The sequence below is a fragment of the Syngnathus acus genome, chromosome 15, assembly GCF_901709675.1.
Source record: "Syngnathus acus chromosome 15, fSynAcu1.2, whole genome shotgun sequence".
Classification (NCBI taxonomy): domain Eukaryota; kingdom Metazoa; phylum Chordata; class Actinopteri; order Syngnathiformes; family Syngnathidae; genus Syngnathus; species Syngnathus acus.
The window spans coordinates 616,862-637,177 of NC_051100.1; the positions used below are offsets into that span (position 1 = coordinate 616,862).

Sequence of the window (20,316 nt, forward strand, 5' to 3'; positions counted from 1 at the left end):
ACTTGGTCTGTCATACTTGTGATAACGCGCTCATTATTTGCATTACATAGCAAATATCACATGATCTTAAGATGGGACTTTGGCCGTGCCATTTTTATTTTTAGTAATTGTGTGCGAGTGCCTAACTAGTGCTATCGTGGGAGATGTGGAGGATGCTGCGCAAGCGTGAATTGCACAGCAGCCGGTTGTCAGGTGGAATTAAGGACAATGCTTTGTGTGTTAAAATATAGATAGATAGATGCGAGAGAGGAAACGAATAAGTATGCACTTGGATTTTCGGGTGCAAAATGTGTAGGTGTGAGAGTGGACTAATCAGTTGAACCTGATGATAAACTGCTGCTATGAGCCAGGTCTGGGAGCTGCAGTTTGGAGTTAGTCGGGTACGGCGAGCCTCTGATTGGAATACGTCAGAACAGCAGTGCCATTCACTCCTGTCTGTCCTTGAGTCGCCATCCGACAGAGCGCTTCCGCATATCCATTCCTTGGCTAGTCTTCCTCCCTGGGTTGCCCTGTGGAAGAATGATTCCACAGCGTGGACAGCGTTCGCTCAAAGGTCACTGAGTTTATCTGGTAGCCAGGGATCTTCCCCTCTACCAGTGGAGCTCATCTCCAACCGCACGTGTTTCCTTTGTGTGCGCGTCTGTATCGTACGTGCGTGTTTGTGCTTCTTTTCGTTCTGTGATTGATGGCCATGTCCAAATAGCAAAAGTCAAGCGGCTGTTTGCCGATGCGACGGGGAGCCTCGGGGAAAACATCCTCTTTTAACCTCGACGTGTTTGCGCGTAATGTCGGCCATGTGCTTGTCTTTCCAATTGTTGTCACCAATCTTGCCTTGCAGCCGCTCAAATTTGCCATTTGCTCCACACGTGGCTGACCTTGAAACGTTCATAGCGTACGCAGCGGGATGAGATGGGAACGTGTGACTGTGATGGATAGTGCAGAAAAGGAAGATGCAAGTGGTCCACAAAGCCTCTTTGCTGCTGCTTTGCTGCAGCAGATCAAGGCTTACACATCTATTCCCTGCTCAAGTGAGCTAGCTGAATTAGGAGGAGGGTAAAAGCAGTCAACCAAAGTGCTGACGTGATTGATATTGGTGTAGCAGAGGCTTGAACGTTAAAATGTGACTTATCTTCCACTGCAGCCCCCCTTATTTGTAAAGCGCAATCAATGCATACGTACATATTGTGTCTGTCGTCATCACGTGAATTGAGTATGCTTTGATTGTGTTTGCAGGTGATCCACAAACATTTTTACCTGAAGCGGACCGAGATTATGTCTCAGTGCGAGGGATGGATCGCTGACATTCAGCAGTACAGCAGTGACAAGAGGGTCGGGCGTACAATGTCCCATCATGCTGCAGCGCTAAAGGTAACGGAAAGGCATCACCAACTGATTCCCGAGCCCGGCGGCGGCACCGCTGCTGCTCACTGCTCCCCTCTCCCCCAGGGGATGGATTAAGATCACACGGGGATGGGTTCAATGCAGAGGACAAATTTCACCACACCCAGATGTGTGTGTGTGTGACCATCATTGGGACTTTAACTTAACTTTAGAGCAGCTCCGCTTGAAACCTAAACAATCCGCTGTCGCCGTCCATTGACGATGAGACTGAGAGGCTGGTTCAGTTCTCATCTCCCTTTGAGAGCTTCAATTTTGAATGCCAACTCGCAGTTCCGAGTACACATCCGCCCGCGTTCTGCGCCGACGCTCCTCTCTGTCTTCAGCTCATCCATCCGTCCATCCAGCTGCACCAATGCAGACTTTCCAGCCGCCTTGACATTTCCGCTGAACAAAAAGGGGGCCGTGAAAAATGTTGCCCATCACAGGCGCAAAATAACACAAAGGCCCCGTGGCCGTCAAGCGGAAACGGTCAAGTAGCGCAGACGTTCCCAGCGCTGCCACACGCATGCCGCCGAGAATATCTCGCTCCTTGTGACAAAAACAACCCAATAGAATACACCACTCGCCTTTTGTGCTTTGCTGGGCAAATCATTTTCAGCACCTTCAAGAAGCATCCAAATGAATTTCAGGCTCAAATGATTTGTGTGTTTTTGGGACGCAGCGACACACGGCTCAGCTCCGAGAGGAACTGCTGAAGTTGCACTGCCCCGACGGTCTGGAAGCGGACGGCGGCAACGGCAACGACGACTTCTCGGAGAAGAGCGCCACCCTGATCCTCAGAGAGCTGCCCGCTCAGGATTCCGAGAAGCCCGGCGGCAGTCAGGACGAGGACGGCGGCGCCTCGGAGCAGATGGCTACTTTAAAAAAAAAAAAAAAGACTTGAGGCTCTGGAGCACAAGCCGCCACTTTGTCCATATTTGTATGTAAAGATCTAATAGTATAATAGTGGGACGCGTGGGGATGTGAGGAACCACAACGCCATGAGACCAACTCTGAACTATGCTATGCCCATCATAAAAACGGTCAACAAAGACTTTTATTTACCTTGAAAAAGCGTGTAAACATTTTGTGCTCCCCCCCACCCCCCACCCTGTTGTGAAATAACCACTGATTGGTATGTTATTAAACTTGTTTATAAATACATGGCAGAGGAAAATTATATAAGGGAAACTACCTTTAGAAATGAATGTTTACTAAATTTTAATTCCCCCCCCCATCTTTTGGAGTGACAGCAAATGTTATCGAGCGTATAGTGGCCGTTCTCAAAGGACAATATTTCCGGAAAATCAGCAGAAAGGAAACACTATAGAAGGAAGGAAGGAAAGAAAGAAAGAAAAAAAGAATTGCAAAGCCCCTTTGGTCACACGTCGCTTCATTTGATATCTCTGGGATCATATCCACTTCACTAAAAGCTTCAATGTTATGTTCTCCCTCTTGCGAACGCTGGATAAACATTTTGGATCATGAGACCGACCGCGTGTCATTTGAAGGCTTGTGCATGTTGTACGTGTGTCTTGTGCGTGCGTGCGTGCGTGCGTGTGTGCAACAATCCCGGTGAGATACAAAGCTGTGATGTGCCTTTGAGTGACACCCAAAATAGCAGCCCCAAATCCTCCAGTCAGTCCACAGTGTACCTTTAGTGACTTTCTTTTGCTGTTTCTACACATACACTGATGATTTTTGCGCCATCTGACATATAGAATTGCTTGGAACTTTTTTTAATGTTGAAACTCTAGTGAACAAAAAATGCACTTTCTATTTGAATCACTCCCTCCCTAGAACAGCCAGCCGCTTAATCCTTTTGCTAGGACATTAAAATGATGCTTGAAAGTATGCGTCCATTGTGCCAATGCTTTTTTTGTTGTCCGCTTTCCTTGTGCAATGCTTTGACATCTTACTGAAGATGACCAATTCCTCCTGCGTCCATCGTGCGTCACAGCGGTGGGGAAAGGTCGATCTCAACTTGGACGCAAAATGACCGCATAACCTGCACTTAATGCTGCGATCTATCGCTGTAGCAAAATGTCATTTTCGTGGAGCAAACAATTGGAAGCAAAGGTGCCTGCCTGCCTGCCTGCCTGCCTGCCTGCCTGCCTGCCTGCCTGTCTGTCGTGAGCGCTTTGAGAGATTGAAAGTAAAAAGGATAGATACTCAAGTATAATCTGTCTTTTGATTCCTTTTAGTCTTGAGAAAGGAAGGAGGTTGTCATTTGTGGGGGGCAGCCTGTCACTGAAGCTGCTCCCTTGCCTGGAGATGGTGCCGTCCGTCCGCCCGTCCGTCGGTGCAGTGGAAAGTCTTGATCGTCAATGACAGGCAGAAAGAAGCGTGTCGTGACCTCTCTGTCTGTCCCACATGTCCGACATGTCTGGCCGCGACACAGCCTAGCTGACTACAGTACATGCATACACAAGGGTGCAGCATATGTTTGAAGGTGTGAAAGGAAGGAAGCCAGTGTTTGGAGGAAGTTCCGAACAAAAAAGGGGTTTGGAACACAATGATGCTATTTGGATTAATTTAAACGGAGAAACAGCATCCTAATCTTGTTAGTTATTCTGCATCTCCACGGTCACGCCTGCCGTCTTTTATGTTGTATTGTTTTTTAAACCGCAAAAACGCGAACGATCAACCACGATGTAGCGGGGCTTACGTCCGGTGCGGTGTTGTGCCTGTCTGTCTGTCTGCCTGTCTGTCTGTCCGCCTGTCTGCCTGTCTGTCTGTGCTGTTGTCACCTTCCCACAATGCAACGCGCAGCTGTCATGGCTGCCCGCTGACGGACGGCTCACGCTACACATGGTATGTGCAAATGATCATACTATATCTGGCTGGCAGAGAATTTTGACGGATAAACATCATTGCAGCAATTAAATGGTGTTGCGAGTGAGAGCAGATCAGGAAGTTGTGGCTGTGAAAATGTCGCTCGATGTGGAGCTCGCCATCCTCAGAGGCTTTCTAACACCCTGTGAGGAGACGGCATGGAAACAGGACATCTACAGCATCCCAGGTGAGAGCCAAAAACATCAACCCTGTCGTCAGGGACTGGACGCCTTGACACGCAGGCAGGCACACTTGTTTCTCTGATTTAGTCTGAGGTAGGTCCGCCCGAGTGTACAATCAAGCAATGTTCTGTTGCAAGCACCCCGATTGAAAACGAAAAACCAAACCAAACAAAAACTCATTGACTTTCCTGGGGCTTGTGTTTACTAAGACGCGATGAACGAGGTCGTGCCTGATTCCGTTCAATAATTCACGGATTGAACAACGCCTACTTAACTAATGGCCATATATATATCTCGTTGATAGCAATCCATCCAAAATGTATATGCACGCGTGTGACTGCTGTTTGGGTTTTGAATAAGCTGACATACCTGATTTCTTCCTGATTGAATCATTCCAGTGCGCTTTGTGAAGCTGTTACGCTTGTTCCCCCAGCCTTTGGCATCCTTTTTCTGCATTAGAAAAGTGTCACCGCACTCCATCAAGCAAATAGCTCGCAACATTGGATACTAGTTAACTTTTGTGGATTTTATTGATCATCCTTTATTAAAACTAATAATTACTCTCGCTAAAGACATGGAAAGTGCAATATTGCATCATAGTGCCAATGAACTATGGAGGAGCTTCATTTCGTCCGACCGGAAGTAGAGCTGGCCAAATGATGCCCATGGGCCACATCCTGGGCAAATGATGCCCACGGGCCACACCCTGTCAGTCCTTCCTTCCTTCCTTCCTTCCTTCCTTCCTTCCTTCCTTCCTTCCTTCCTTCCTTCCTTCCTTCCACAGTCTCTGACCGCCCCTCACGATGACCATGAAGGCCAAGTAAAGCGTAAAAATGGTTTTGCTTTTATTTCAAGCAACTATTTTTCCCAAAATGTGGATGGACGGATTTATTATTTTTGAATGATATTTTTTGGACTCATATTTTTCTTTTGCATACTACTAGAAAGATGCTGGGTCATACTGGTGGGAATTGCTCTTTTAAAAAAGAAATGGTTGCACTGAAGTAAGTTGCTAGCTCGTAAGAATGTACTTTAGTTTGATTTCCTCCTACTAATATTTTGGAGCGACTTGTTAACAAGATTCTCCAACATAATTGTCAAAAGGATGTCTGGAAGGACGTCTGGAAAAATGTCCGTGCTTCCAGAGCTGCGCTATATTCCAAGCCAAACAAAAAAAAAGAAAACCTCATCTGGAATTGATTGAAGCTGAACGGCGAGTGAAAAAAATGTCCAAATATGACCAATTGGAAACATTGTAATAACTCATTAGTCTGTCTTGACTTTGACTGGTGTTTGAATATCAAGCTCTATTTATTTTCCCCTTGAGCTGGAATTTGGTCAGTAAGGTCAAGCCTCCGAATATGATCTCAGCACAGATTGCTCTGGATGAAACCAAGGCTACGTATTAAGTGATGGATGGAAAGCACCAGACACACGTTGACTGTGCACTTGGCTTCTTAATGAAGGCTCGTGGATTGAAGTGTCTGCAGAGATTTCTTTCATTGTTCATTTTGGACCTCGCAGGTAATTCGGCTGCAAATTCTGCTCGCTCCCCGTTGCACTCTCTGAATTGTTCTGAATTATAGAGTAATTTGAGGACCCCGGCCTTGTTTTCCATAATTGCTGCCATTTCATCAGCAGACACGGAGAATAGCTGAAATGTTATTAAACACTTGGCCATTCGTCAGGCTTTCACTTTCTACCTCATCAAGCCAAAGCGCCTCGCTCTCTCTCTGTCTCTCTCTCTCTCTCTCTCCCTGGCCTCATCCTCCTCTCCCCTGCTCTTCGACTACACCGCGAGCTGCAGATCCTTAAAGCCAAGCGTGTACGTCAAAGATCATGATGTTAATGCGGTCAGATGTGAAGGAAAAATCCAAAATTGATGGTCATCGTAAACGGCCAGTCCATGAATTGATGGTGAAAATGACTTGATGGTGCAGCAACACATTCATGTGCTCTGGCAAATGATAACATCCAAAAAGAATCATGCACCGTGTTCCCTTGTTTAGTAGGTTCCAGAAAATACCTGCAGTCAGTGAAATCCGCAAACCAGAAGCTGATTTCTTTTTTAGGGTGATTTAAAAATGGGAATGAATTTGCACTGGTGTGAATTGACAACCTCAAGTGTTCTGAATTTGAAGTCATGCTCCCCCCCCTCTTTTCTTCTCCTAGAGCTAGGCTCTTTGTTGGAGTCCTTGATGAATGGGGACTTTGAGGCAGTTTTGAGAAGCCCTCAGGTGCTGGCCCTGCTTACTGGTGATGGCAGCTGTCACGAGGGCGAGAGCATTGAGGCCTATTTAGAGAGACGCGTCCTCTCGTACCTGAGCGCAGATGGGGATCAAACCGGCAGGTAAAGTATCATTTCTTCCTTTTCTTGCTGCCCCAAAATATACGTGCCCTTTGTGGCGAAGCATTTGAGCGTAGGGTTTGAAATTGTGCGCAACTTGTAGCTCCCCTGGGTTTTTTTTGCAAAGCATTTGATGAAAACATGCTTACAAATATGGCCAGAATGCTTTGTAGCCTTCTGTTAAAGAAGGCATTGTAAGTTTGCCAGTCACTCTTGGCCTTCCAAAAATCGGAGCTTTTGCGAAGCACTTTGAAGTCTTTCACGATTTGCGAGCTCCGAAATCTAATGTGACTCGCGTGAACTACCAAATGTGATCAATTTCCAAATTTCACGACCGCTCGCATTTTGACTCCGTCCGGTATGTTTCTTGCAGTTGATGACGGAAAATATCCATAATGACCTAATGAGGTGGAAGTAGCTGAGCTGATCTCAAGGGTGTTTGTTGGCTCCTATTAAGTGTCTCGATTCCTTTAGTCATGAATGATTAATTCTCAAGAAGCACAGCTTAACATCTCTCTTCCTCACGCTAGCTCTAAAACTCATGAATAAAATAAATGTGACACATATTGCTCCTCCTCTTGGCTTATAATGATTGCTTCACTTCACTTTCCTTTCCTTTCCTTTCCTCCATCACCCTCCATCAATGTAGAAAGGAAGAAAATAGGGAGGCAGCAAAGCACGTCACTTGTTCCCAATTTTTTAATTGTCCATAAAGTGAAATGGCAGCTGAAACGTCACCAAGTCTTTTTAAAACTCCCTGAAGTAACCTCTAAACTTTTCTCTTTTCAGCCCCAGAGAACTGCTGGTGATGACGGTGGCAGTGTCTTGCCTCCACATGTTTGTCCAAAGCAACTGGACCGGTCCTCCACTCTCCATTCCTGTCTCTGACCTTCTGCCTCCGGCCTTGCTCTCTCCTCAGGTAGAAATTGCACTTCAGCTATTTGCAGTCCCAGTGCTTGCGTATAAATGCGATCATCCAGCACGACTGTTTTTGAAGGCCCGGCCGGCCAGATTAGATGGACATGGACAATGGACCATCACAGATTGGATCTTTTTTGGGCAGTAAACTTGATGGTGCCTTTTCCAATGCAATTTGTATTGTAGCCTCAGTCCACGGTAGAAGCTATCCACGCTTTCCTGCTCCTGGATGGGGAGTCTGTGTACAGCCTGGTGGCCAACCCATTCCTCCTCCTGCTGGCGAGGGTCATTCTCACCAAATGCTGTTCCAAGATGGAACAACTTCAGGTAAAATCACTGCTTTACAACGCTGTGTGTATGTTCAATTTTTCATCTCGTTTTTTTTTTTTGGACTGAGGGTTAATTATATCTGAGCATCATGATCTAAGTTTTTGACCAACCTGCCACCACAGATAGTCGAGATGGGAAGCTCCAATATTCTCACGTACGTGAGAAGTAGCTCATCCGCCCCACAAGAACGTCCACTCGGCTAACAGCTAATGACATCTTGTCATTTCGGAGGAAGTCTTTCCATGGCATTTTACGTCCTCCATTTCATCCTCCCTATGCGTTAATACCATAACTGAAGAAAGTGCAAATGGCAACTTTTTGCCATGCTCAGCAAGCCGTAAATCATTCCTAATGTGAGTGCAAATCGATTTCAAGTCACGGGGCTGAGAATAATTGTCAAGCGCCCTAATCTGACATCAGCAGCACCGATGTGCACACAAGTGCAACAGTGATTTTCTGTCAGACGTGATTCCGTGTTAATGTGCTCTTTAGATACGAATGGAGCAGAAGGAAATGAATTCATACTGCTGTTGTCTGCCAAGCTTGGGGTAATTGGGCGAGCTTTTAAAGCTTTACACTACCACTAAAGCACACAAATATGCACACATACGTATGCTCTTTGCTTATTCTTCCAAATTGCAGTCGGATATGTTTTGGTTTATTTGCATTTTGGTGTCCTCTTTTTATACTCTTTATTCTCAGGGTATTGTTTTTTTTTCTTTTAAAGATGGTGGACACTTCTTGACAGTGTGACCAAAACAACACTAGGGAAGGAGTCTGTTGGCCCTTAGTGCATTTCATTTAATCAAGTGTATATCATGTATGAAGCATTGTAATTTCTTTATTTTGAAAAACGTTTCAGCTTCTCTCCTGGTGGACTCTACGCTACATCAACCTCCACCAACAAATCCTGGAGGCATGTTCTCAGAAGCTCCTCCACTTGTCTCTCATGAGCATAGAAAAAGGTTGGCATTTTCTAATGAAGTTCTTTCAACTAATAGTAATGTACACACTCATTACATACATGTACTGTTGGCGACGTTATTTTATTTGTACCTTCCGGAAGTTCAAGTCATGCCCGGGTTTTTGCTCCCGGCAACTGCGGAAGATGCTTCTACTTAGCCGGCGGCCGGGCGGGCGGCCAGGCAGGCAGGCAGGCAGCCAGGCAGGCAGGCAGCCACGCAGGCAGGCAGGCAGGCAGCCAGGCAGGCAGGCAGCCACGCAGGCAGCCACGCACGCAGGCAGGCAGCCACGCAGGCAGCCACGCAGGCAGGCAGCCAGGCAGGCAGCCAGCCAGGCAGGCAGCCAGGCAGGCAGCCACGCAGGCAGGCAGGCAGCCACGCAGGCAGGCAGGCAGCCAGCCAGGCAGGCAGCCAAGCAGGCAGCCAGGCAGCCAGGCAGGCAGGCAGGCAGGCAGGCAGCCAGGCAGGCAGGCAGCCAGGCAGGCAGCCAAGCAGGCAGGCAGCCAGGCAGGCAGGCAGCCAGGCAGGCAGGCAGGCAGGCAGGCAGGCAGGCAGGCAGGCAGGCAGGCAGGCAGGCAGGCAGGCAGGCAGGCAGGCAGCCACGCAGGCAGCCACGCAGGCAGGCAGGCAGGCAGGCAGGCAGGCAGGCAGGCAGGCAGCCACGCAGGCAGGCAGGCAGCCACGCAGGCAGCCAGGCAGGCAGGCAGGCAGGCAGGCAGGCAGGCAGCCAGGCAGGCAGGCAGGCAGGCAGCCACGCAGGCAGCCACGCAGGCAGCCACGCAGGCAGGCAGGCAGGCAGGCAGGCAGGCAGGCAGGCAGGCAGGCAGGCAGGCAGGCAGGCAGGCAGGCAGGCAGGCAGGCAGGCAGGCAGGCAGGCAGGCAGGCAGGCAGGCAGGTAGGCAGGCAGCCAGGCAGCCAGGCAGCCAGGCAGGCAGCCAAGCAGGCAGCCAGGCAGCCAGGCAGGCAGGCAGGCAGGCAGGCAGGCAGGCAGGCAGGCACCCGCTTCCAGCTTCCTCAAAAATCTGCTGCGACTCAACAGTTGTCTGGTGCATAAACACGCGACGCCAAACCTTTTGTACTGTGGATATCAGGAAAACGACAAATGTCCAGAATGTTGAGTGATTTCTCTGGAAAGAAATGTACTGACAGACCTTTGGTTGTGTTGCCTTTTTCCTCTTCCTTCCCCACAGTGCTGAAATGCGAGTCTCTGTTCACCGAGCAGAGAAAGCTGGCAATCCAGTTCCACTTGGAGTGTGTTTATTGTAGTCTGACCTACTTTGAATACCAGGCTGCCAAGGAACACATTAAGAAAGCCCAGGAGCTCTCAATGCTTGATATCAACACGACCGGTATGATGTTTAGAAATATTTTCTTCTTCTTCTTTTATCACAACTGGGGCTGCAACTGATGATTATTTTAATACATTCAAAAATGATCAATCCGTGGATTATTTTGTCGATTAATCAATGAATCGGATGTAAAATAGCATGAATAACTCCATTTATTTATGATTTTTTTTTTTCCCCATTTTCAACTGATTGAATACAATACCCTTGATATTTTGTTGTTGTAAATAAAGGTGCCTTGGGAAAACGTACCTATTTCCAGCAAAAGTATTTGGCTCAGCTCATCCTTGAGGTAAAGAGAAAGGAGAATCAGGATCAATGTGTTGCAAGTCCCTCACCAACGCCACAAGCCCTACTGCCCAAGGTATGCTACGATGGTGTGGCCACACTACAGATTTCCTTGGAATTTATGCTTTGTTCAATTTGTGTCATTCAAAATGAAGATCTGAGTACAACTTCTAATGTGATTCACAAAACAGCATGAGTTCCTCTTAAAATTCAAACTCGTTTCCTTCTCAAATGCAGTCTGACATCCTTCTGATTTATTGATATTTTTGCAGGATTGCAATCTCGGGGATGACACCGTGTTGGACAAGATTCATTTAGCAGAGCCAGAGCAGTACGAGGTGCCGGAACTCACTGCCGAGGAGCAGGCAGTCATCCTGGGAATCTGGTAAGTCGACAAGAAATGACGAGTTCACACACCGGCAGCACGTTGTGTCTTTTAGAGGCGACTTTCGAGTTGTTGTGTCGTGCACTTTATGATTCATTTATTGACACATTCCTCAAAGTTAATGAAGTTTCCTTTTGTGCCTTGGACTGATTCAATATGTCGTGACAAAAATACATCCGGAAAAGAATGCTGTCTGGTCTAGATGTGGTGATGAAGAATTCATAGAAAATGCTCCTCCTGGTTGGAGGGAGGGAGGGAGGAATTGGTGGATGAATGGATGGAGGGACGGACGGAGGGACGGACGGACGGACGCCCACGCTCACAGTTCATTTTTGAACACCAAGATCCGGCCGGGGAAAGCACTTTGCAGTCTTGGCGATGGGAAAGTAATCAATTAGGTGGCGAAAGGTGAAAACCTGAAACAGCACTAAGAGTGTTGAGAGTTAAAGACTGAGGAAAAAAAAAACCCAACAAACTTCCTAGCGAGGGAGGCTTTTATACTAAAGCGCACACACAGAAGACAAGCAATAGGTGTGTGTTTAAAAATCAACGAGAAGCTGGAGAGGCCGAGTAGAAAGTGGAGTGAAGGTCAATCGAGAAAGAAGCCTGTGAGATTGCTTGGCGATGGATGAGCATCAGAGTTGTCATGTCATTTTATGGCGACGCACGCACGCACGCACGCACGCACACGTACACATTGGGCTGTTTTATAATACGGCTGTTCTCTTTTTGGCCTGAAACTGACTAATCTGTTATTGTACGTTTTTTCCTCTTGGACAATATTTGACCCCGCTATGCACTTTTGTGCATATTGTGTTTTACAGTACAGATTTTCACAAGAATAATCCTGTGCACAAACTGACGCAAGAGGAACTTCTGGCTTTCACATCAGTAAGTACCTTTCATCGTATTAACATCTGTAGATTTTCAATTGTTTTATGTCACCATCCAAGGGTAAGATTGTTGCTGGCGCGCGTGCGTGCATGCGTGCCTGTGTCTGTTTGACAGAAGATCCTCTTTTTGCAAAATAAATCTTGCTGTACGGTAAGACAGCCACCAAGTCGGCAATACACAAAGACAAAAGTGATTGCACGCCATCTTTGAAGTTTTATTTTGACTTTAGTAAGATTTTGCAATGGCTGTCTCACTTTGGCCATGCAATTTCCAGTAAGTGTGGAAAATGTCTTTCTTTTTTGTCTTCAGATAATGATGTCTCTGTTGAGTCTCAGCGGGCCTGGTTGTCATTTGTCACGCTTATGTAGGCTCTTATTAGATTTAGATCTCTTCTATCCGGCTTCTTTTATTCTAGTTGTTAACACGTGGACTGTAGGTGACGGCTGTTAAATCCAAAAATTGTGAAGAATGAAAAATGGTCCAGAGTCCTTCATTGTAACCCTTTCATGCTGCTGGTGCTGCTGGTGGTGGTGGTGGTGGTTGAGAGGCGACATGCAGCCTATTTCATAACAATTCCCTGTGGAGCATGACACTTGAAAATGGTCCGAGTCCACATGTTTATACAGCTGCTTTGCTAAATTGCTCTCCCTGGCATTTTAATCTTGAATATTTGATTGCCCTCCCTCACAGTGAAGAGCATGGAGTTGCCGGTGCCTTCCATAAAACGTTCCTTTTCACTTGAAGCGGACAGGCGCTCCGAGACTGAGCTCTATTCTCAAATCCATCGTTGTAGCAACTTGGCAAGTTCATTTGGTTTAGCAGAACATTTGATCAAACTGAAATATTTGATGTAGGCTACAGAAGTGTTGAATACAGCTGAATTTGGAATTGAATCCAATTTTGAAGAAATTGTGCACAACCTTTGAATTGGATGGTCCATCATGCTGACGTCACATAAGAATTCAGTTCAGCCGGCATCCAAAAACTGGATAAAAAAAGAAGCACTAGATTTGAGGAGAAAAAGGCGTGATTTTTTTTTTCTTTTCTTTTCTTGTTGCCAAAAGCTACAGTTCATAGTAGACAGAGTTATGGATGACATCACAAAATGGCAAGACCCTGGATTTTTCTGTTTGTTTTTTTTTTGCTGCCATTATTTCGTATGAAAAAAATGCAGAACAAATAGCTTACCAACTCGTCTTTGCCTTTGGAGACTCCACTGTAATTTGTGTTCAAGTGTGACTGGAGAGAGAGAGAGAGAGAGAGAGAGAGAGAGCGGTGATTACTTGGAGCAGCTGCAAAAGCCATGAATCCATTGTCTTCCGACTCCGGTCATTGTGAGGTCATGTTGGCGGGATGAGGCGTTCCTGATGTCTTCAAGTTATTATCCATGCCACTTGAGCGTCAGGGACCCAAGTCAACTTCCATCACTGAAAACTAAAGTGGAAGTGATAAACGTTGGAAGACAAGCTCGCTCGACTCTTTAATTCAACAGATCTCACTCGGAGACATATTGTTCGTCTGGAGACGTTTCAACAAAGAAATCGGATAACGCGCTTGGCGTAGACGCTGACGATCCTGAATCTGTCCAGGCTGATAAGACTGCCTGTCAGGACAGGAAATTAAAATTGAATAACAGCAGGTCTCCGGAGGTCCAGCTGGAATCCATTGATGCCAAATCATTCTGTTGCTTATGAGAGACACACACACAAAAATCAAATGTCTCTCATATTATTTCATTGTATTTGTTGTTAGTTACCATACTTGTGACATCTGTGTCCCAGGCTAGCTGATTGACTTGAAGATTTTGTTTCTCTCTGTTGCTCGCACGCACAAGTAGGCTGTTGTGGTGGGGTAAGAGGGGGAAATAAAACCCCAAAACGTAGTATTGGATCTGTTATCTTGCATCCTTGATCAGGTTGCAACCTAATGCACGCTAACGTCATGTGTGACAGGAATACTGCTGGCTCTGTGAGCAAGCATCTTCCCAGTCTACACGTAGATCCAGCAATCTGCAGGCTGGTTAGATGGTTGTCACATGTCTGGCCGTCTTCACCGACGCCTGACCTCGGAGTCTTTCATTTCTGGCCTACGACAGCAATACTTAGCAAAAAGCTGGACTTTCAAAATACAAAAGCAAATGCTGTCAAATGGACTGGATGGCTTTAGCCCTCGTTTGTGTGAGCCGCTTTATTCCATTCCACTGCTGCCAAAGCCGAGGCATCTTCAAGAGATTTGGAAGATGCGCGCTCCAATATCAAAAGGTTTGATTTGGACGTTTGTGTTGATTTGATTTGATTCCACTAGCAGAATGTCAAAAACGCTTTCAAACATTCTCGTCTCTTATGGGTTAACTAACATTGTCGTACAACAGAAGAAAATGGTCCTCATAAATCTTGATGAATGTTGTTTCTTCCAAATGTTTGAAAAGACAGACTTATTGCACGGTGATAATCCTCCAAATTCTGCATCACTCGCATTTTTAGCCCATGGCCAAAAGTGCGTGTGATCCAAGCGAACATCATGAAGCATTTAAGAAACTGCGTACCATTTCGACCTTCATTCTCCAGTAAGCTGTGCGAAAATGATTGGAATTGTTGATTCCTCTTCCCAAAGCTCCAGCGACAGTGTGGTCTGCAGCTATTACGTAAAAAAAAAAAAAAAACATACAATAATAATTGCTTGTTTGTCCGCAGTTTTTGCTGTCTCAGCCCAAGTTCTGGGCTGTGGAGGTGACTGCACTTTGCCTCCGGACCAAACTGGAAAAAGGGAGTTCCCGACGTATTGAGAGAGCCATGATGCAAACTCAGGTAGTAAGCTACAAACTTCACTTCGTCATTGACAGCGCATTTGTCTGGATCTCTTGACTGCCAAGAGGTGGCATTGGCGCCAGGGGCGGGGAGGGGAGGGGAAGGACGAGGCATTTTTTTCCAATCATATTTTGACAGTGCCCCGAGCTAGTCAGAATAGTAGGGTGGAAAGAGTTGAACGTCTGTTGAATCCAATTATTTGTCTGTTAAAAGGTTGTTGTTGTTTTTTCTTCACTTGCAGGCAATAGTAGACCATTTTGAAGACAAGAACTGTCCCGCGATTGAACGTCTGAAGATATTTTACTGCTGCCGTGCTCCGACCAGATGGGTTGTCCAGGTAACAGAGTGTGATTGTTTTTCTCGGACACATTCACTTGTGGAGCCACAACAGATGACGTATTTGACGACGCTGCGGAACTCCTCATTAACTCCGCATGTGCGGCCATCATCATAGACATCGAACATGCGGAAGACAAATGCACCTCGGTAGAAATCATCTTCATTACAGATTGAGTGGCATTGGCAATGCTTTTATTCATCCGTTTTATTTCTGATCGGCAATTTCAAGACATTGTGCCGTGTATAGCAAGCCAACACCAAGACTATTCAAGGGAAGAACGTCCACCAAAACCATTGTGAGACAACAAAATGTGTTCTGAATAGATTTACACCGGATAAGAAAAGTTCAATGTTGACTTTGACGTTCTCCAAATGTAGACTTCAATTATATTTTGAAAATGAGCAAAAGGATTGCATGCCGACACAGCTAGAAAACAAATGTCAACATCTGTTGCCTCACAAAGCTTTACAAATGCTGGCGAGACACCATAATATGCCTAAGATGTGGAAGTGTGTGTGTGTGTAAAAAAAAGGAAAAGGAAAAAGAAAAAGAGTCATTTACAATTGTCTGAGGCATTGAAGGAGGAGGAATGCCCGTGAGAGGAAAAGAGCATTTTTGGGCCGTAGCGCTCACCCAGGCGTCCTATAATAACTGATAACAGCAATAAAGCTGGAATTGAAGAGTCCCTATTGCAGCCCGGGGAAAAGAAAAGAAAGTACGTCGAGGCTCTTGATTGGAGCCGCTGATGTGATGCATTTCTTTTTCTTTCTTTCTTTCGCTCTTTCTTTCGCTCTTTCTTTCGCTCTTTCTTTCGCTTGCTTTCTTTCTTTCTTTCGCTCTTTCTTTCGCTCTTTCTTTCTTTCGCACTTTCTTTCTTTCGCTCTTTCTTTCTGTCTGATGGAGAACGGCCTGAAAAAACAGGCCCCTTTTATTGCCCTTCAGTGATTTGAAAACGGGCTTGCTTTTCATGCCAAACGATCCTTTCAATAGACATCCTAGCCGTTTGAGGTCCGAATTCCACTGTAAGTAGAAATGATGGAGCAAGTTCCTTTTCATCCTGTTCCCTTTCTCTCTCTCCAGAAACAGTTGGCGACGCTTCTGACAGAGCTGGCCTGCGTCAGTTCAGCGCTACTCATTTATGAAAAGCTCCAGCTATGGGAAGATGTTATCATATGCTACGAGAGACTCGGGCAGCACGGCAAGGTACACAAATGTCTGAAGAGTTTGGTAGCTTCGATTTTCCTCTCCTACCCGCTGAGTTCCTTTTAGCGCCGGCTCCCTCCAGTAATGCAGCTTAATGCGGGGTGAAGCTCCTTTCCTTTCCTTTCCTCGCTGTTCTATCATCGTCGACGAAAAGCGGCGCTCGTTTCCGCTCAGCGCAGAAAAATGCTGCAATTTGACACAAAAAGGCCGCGGTCAAGGCAATAAGCACATGAAACACACAGCTCGTACGTACGTCCCTCCCTCCCATGCTTGACCTGGAGTCTTCTCGAAAGCCAACGAGTCTCAAACCCGGCCTTTAAATCGGCCAGCCAAACGAGTGGTGTTGTTCAATCCAGCTTTTTCCATCTGGATAAGGTAAAGCCCTTGAAAGAGTGATCCGTGCCGTGCTAGTCCTCCCTCGAGCGTCTCCAGTTGGCCTGGTCGCACATAAGCCCGGCCAGTTGAAGTAAAGTGAAGCGCAGCGCTTTCCGAAGCGACCGCGACGAACCTGACAAGTGTTTTCCCCTGCGCTCAGGCCGAAGAGATTGTCCGCAGGGAGTTGGAGAAAAAGGAGACGCCGAGTCTGTACTGCCTGCTAGGGGACATCTTAAGAGAGCATCGGTACTACGAGCGAGCTTGGGAGCTATCGGGACATGGCAGCGCCAGAGCCATGCGCTCCAAAGCCTTGCTCCATCTCCGCAACAAGGAGTTCCAGCAGTGTGTGGACTGCTTCGAACACTCGCTCAAAATCAACTCCCTGCAGGTACTGGTTTTTCCCAGCAGTACATCAAGTTGTCCATTTCGAGTTACTTTGGCCCGACAAGTAACTCTAAATCTTCGCACGACTGTAAGTGAGCGTGTGTGCATGTTTGTCCGTTTGTAGCTCGGTGTGTGGTTTTCCCTGGGTTGTGCCTACTTGGCCTTGGAGGGCTACGAGGGAGCGGCCAAGGCTTTCCAAAGATGTGTGGGACTGGAGCCAGATGTGAGTCCCAAGATAAACAGACTGATGAAACCTGACAGCAGTAGTCTGAAGAAGAAAAAAAACGACAAAGCCATAAATCTATGGTTCATATCGTTCTCTCTCTCTCTCTCATGTCTAGACTGAAGAAAAAGAATGAATAACAAGTGTAAATAGCCCTGATTGTACCAAATTCACGCTAGTTCTCAATTAGGACTTGCTGCTTTTTCCGCTGAAATGCCTTTGAGAGCACATTTCATTTGTTCTCAGCAGCGTGAGAACAGGTCGGATTGAAAACCACACGAATGGATGTATTTGCTATTTATCGAACAAGACTCATATCTCTGCTCTACTGTGCCTTTAGAATGCAGAAGCATGGAACAACCTCTCGACAGCGTACATTCGCCTAGGAAATAAGTGAGTGATAGCCACTGCTGATTGTTGTATTTGGAATTATTTGGAGCGGGGAAGGGCAATGGGCAACCGGCAGTCGGCCCACGACCACACCTGGCTTCGTTAACTCCACTGAGCGCCATTCAAATAATCAATGGTATTTCTGAAAGAATAAACGCGTTCATTCGAATTTGTAGTCACCACTAGATGGCAGACATGTTTTATTCGTGCTCACGCTTGAGCCTATACTATGTGAGTAAGTAAGCCTTATGATAAACAAAATGAGTTCTAGTACCTAATGTGACTTTCTTGAATGCTATTATGTGTGCCAGACAGCTTTTTCTCACCACAGTATTTGGTCATGATTTAGTTTCCAATGGTTGTCATTTTAAATATTGACAACCACATTAAAAGCTTCATTACTTCCAGCAAAATAAGAAAGGCTATCCTAATATTGCAGGTATTTTTTTTCCAACCTTGCAATGGACAAATCTCATCAATTTGCTGTGAAATTGTTTCCCCCAGAAACCGAGCCTTTCGTACCCTCCAGGAAGCCCTTAAATGTAACTACGAACACTGGCAGATTTGGGAAAATCTCATTGTTGTCAGTGTCGACATCGGTGCCTTCGCTGAAGCCATCCATGCCTACCATCGTCTGATGGATCTGAGAGACAAATACAAGGACGTCCAGGTAGATGTACCAGAACATTCCGCTGATACTTTGAGACCGGCATTCTCCGTTTTACTCTTTCCATTTTGATAGTATGTAATATGATGTCAATTGAAAATGAAAAAGCCTCCTAAACAAGGAAATAGCATCAGGTATCCATAAAGCAAGCCTATTTCAGCAGACAGATTGGTGCAAATGCAATTTGTCCATAAAGAGAGCAGCCAGCATCATCAGCTACTTTAATTAGAGAAGGCTTTGACAAAAATGGAACATAAACCATGAGCAAATTATAGTGATATTATATCTTATAGTTTGTATGTTTCAAATGAATGGCCTTAGACCTGGCACTATGGAATATTTTCAGGAATCTATCGACGAATCAGACACCATTTGATTTGCATTCAAATGTATTCAAGAAATGTTCCCCCGGATTACGACTGTTAATTAAGCAATGATTTTGTTTATTTCGTATTATTCAGTGGTTTTATAAACAACAAAGGAATCCATTTGATCATTGCTTTGACTAATTGCCACGCCTCCGTTTGCTCTGTTGCAGATTGTTAAGATCCTAGTTCGAGCCGTGGTTGAAAAGTTGTCCGACAGCCAGGGTGAGCCGGCGGCATCTTTGCGGTCCAAACTAAAGGAACTGATGGGTCGGATCAGCGCCCGCCACAGCAACGATCCCGAAATATGGCAGCAGTACGCTGTGCTGTATGGGGGTGGCCACAGCTGCAGTGCAGAAGAAAATGAAAAGGTCTCACGTTTCTCCAAAAAGTATCTGCCCCTTGCTTCTTTCGAGAGAATCATCATCATCGTCATTTGGGGCTTTTAGGCACTGCACTTTTTGGCCAAGGCCCATCGCTGTGAGCTTCAAGCCGGCGGCTGGGAAAAGGAGCCCCGTCTTTTTAAGGAAGTGATCAAAAGAGCCGTCGATATGGCTGAAGGTGAGTCTCGCTGAACTTGCAGTGATCGGTGGCAGATCAATGTTAACATGTCTCTTGTTTTTCTAGTAAGCATCGGTTGCAGTAAGAAGAAAAGGAATCCTGCAGAAGCTCTTCCAATGCTCTCTTCAACCCGCCTCAGCCTGAAGGGCTTGGCCAGCAAAGCCAAGGTAGGTACCAATGCTTTTCAAGACACCTTCAGCCGCCGTGATCCGTATATGCATGCATGGCTCACACTTCAACAAGGAAATATATGATACCACCTTGAGTTGCCATGACAACCGATGGCGCTCGCAGCGTACTTTAGTGGCAACTATTCAGAGCCTTCTATCAACTTTTTTTAAAGGGACTAGCAACTCATCTCGCAACTTTTGTGGCATTATCGGAGACTTGTGGAGACCTCCAAAGCAGATGTTGACCATTTGGGTCCAGACTGCAAATGAATAGCCAACACTGACGTTTGCACTTTCACTCAAACAATTTAGTAGGATTCAGTCAAGATGACATTTCAAGTGTGCCTAAATGGAGGGAGACTAGCATTAAAAAGTAGACATTAGCGTTTGTTTCACTTGAAATGTCCATCAAGTAAGTCTTGATGTTTCATCTAATGTTGTCTTCCAGCAAATGCACACTGATGCGGCTTCAGGTGAGATCTGTGCCGAGCTACGAGATGATGTCGCTCTTCTGGAGCATCTGCTTACACAGCTGCAGGCGCTGTGCGGAGAACTTCGTGGCCAATCATCGTGAAGACCCATTCAAAGGAGTCGCTTTGCGCTTCTTTTTTTTTTTTTTTTTAAGTCTTAGATATGAATACTCTTTTTTTAAAAAAAAAAAAAAAAAAAAGGACATTTCAACTGCTACTTTGAATTGACTCTAGTTTGGAAGTTGAACCTAGTAATTGGTGCAATTCAGGTGTGTGTTCTGTTCACCCTCCACTGTATGATTTGCGACATTTTGCTAAGCCTTGGCACTTTGTGTGCGATTCTTTTTTTTGTGGATTCTAGACATAAGATTCCAATAAATAACGTGCCTCCGATCCTAATCCCTCTAGGCAGAGAACATTTTGGTGCTGCATCACGTAAAAGCGGCTTCCTCCTCTCGTTGCTTCTTCAGCCTCAAGTTGGCGTCCAGCGCATT

General features: G+C 46.0%; 2 protein-coding genes across 3 annotated transcripts in view; both read left to right on the forward strand.

The window, feature by feature from the left end:
- Positions 1 to 3,234, forward strand: part of birc6 (baculoviral IAP repeat containing 6) — a 36,598-nt gene extending 33,364 nt beyond the window's left edge. The window contains 2 exon segments of the mRNA XM_037272529.1: positions 1,234 to 1,368; positions 2,063 to 3,234. Of these exon segments, the coding sequence (XP_037128424.1) occupies positions 1,234 to 1,368; positions 2,063 to 2,284 (357 nt within the window). The 3' untranslated portion in view covers positions 2,285 to 3,234.
- Positions 3,235 to 4,062: 828 nt separating this feature from the next.
- ttc27 (tetratricopeptide repeat domain 27) lies at positions 4,063 to 19,998 on the forward strand. 2 transcript variants are annotated; one of them, XM_037272722.1, is made up of 21 exons: positions 4,063 to 4,194; positions 4,252 to 4,402; positions 6,570 to 6,747; positions 7,534 to 7,663; positions 7,849 to 7,989; positions 8,855 to 8,957; positions 10,145 to 10,303; positions 10,534 to 10,664; positions 10,861 to 10,973; positions 11,798 to 11,864; positions 14,561 to 14,674; positions 14,916 to 15,011; positions 16,095 to 16,217; positions 16,753 to 16,980; positions 17,101 to 17,199; positions 17,540 to 17,592; positions 18,094 to 18,259; positions 18,795 to 18,992; positions 19,071 to 19,182; positions 19,249 to 19,349; positions 19,801 to 19,998. In XM_037272722.1, exons 2-21 carry the CDS (start codon positions 4,267 to 4,269, stop codon positions 19,924 to 19,926), a joined length of 2,574 nt encoding a protein of 857 aa, XP_037128617.1. In that variant the 5' UTR covers positions 4,063 to 4,194; positions 4,252 to 4,266; the 3' UTR covers positions 19,927 to 19,998. The 2 variants fall into 2 exon arrangements, with proteins under 2 accessions (XP_037128617.1, XP_037128618.1); XM_037272723.1 differs by having other exon boundaries at positions 4,122 to 4,194; positions 4,260 to 4,402.
- Positions 19,999 to 20,316: the final 318 nt, after the last annotated feature.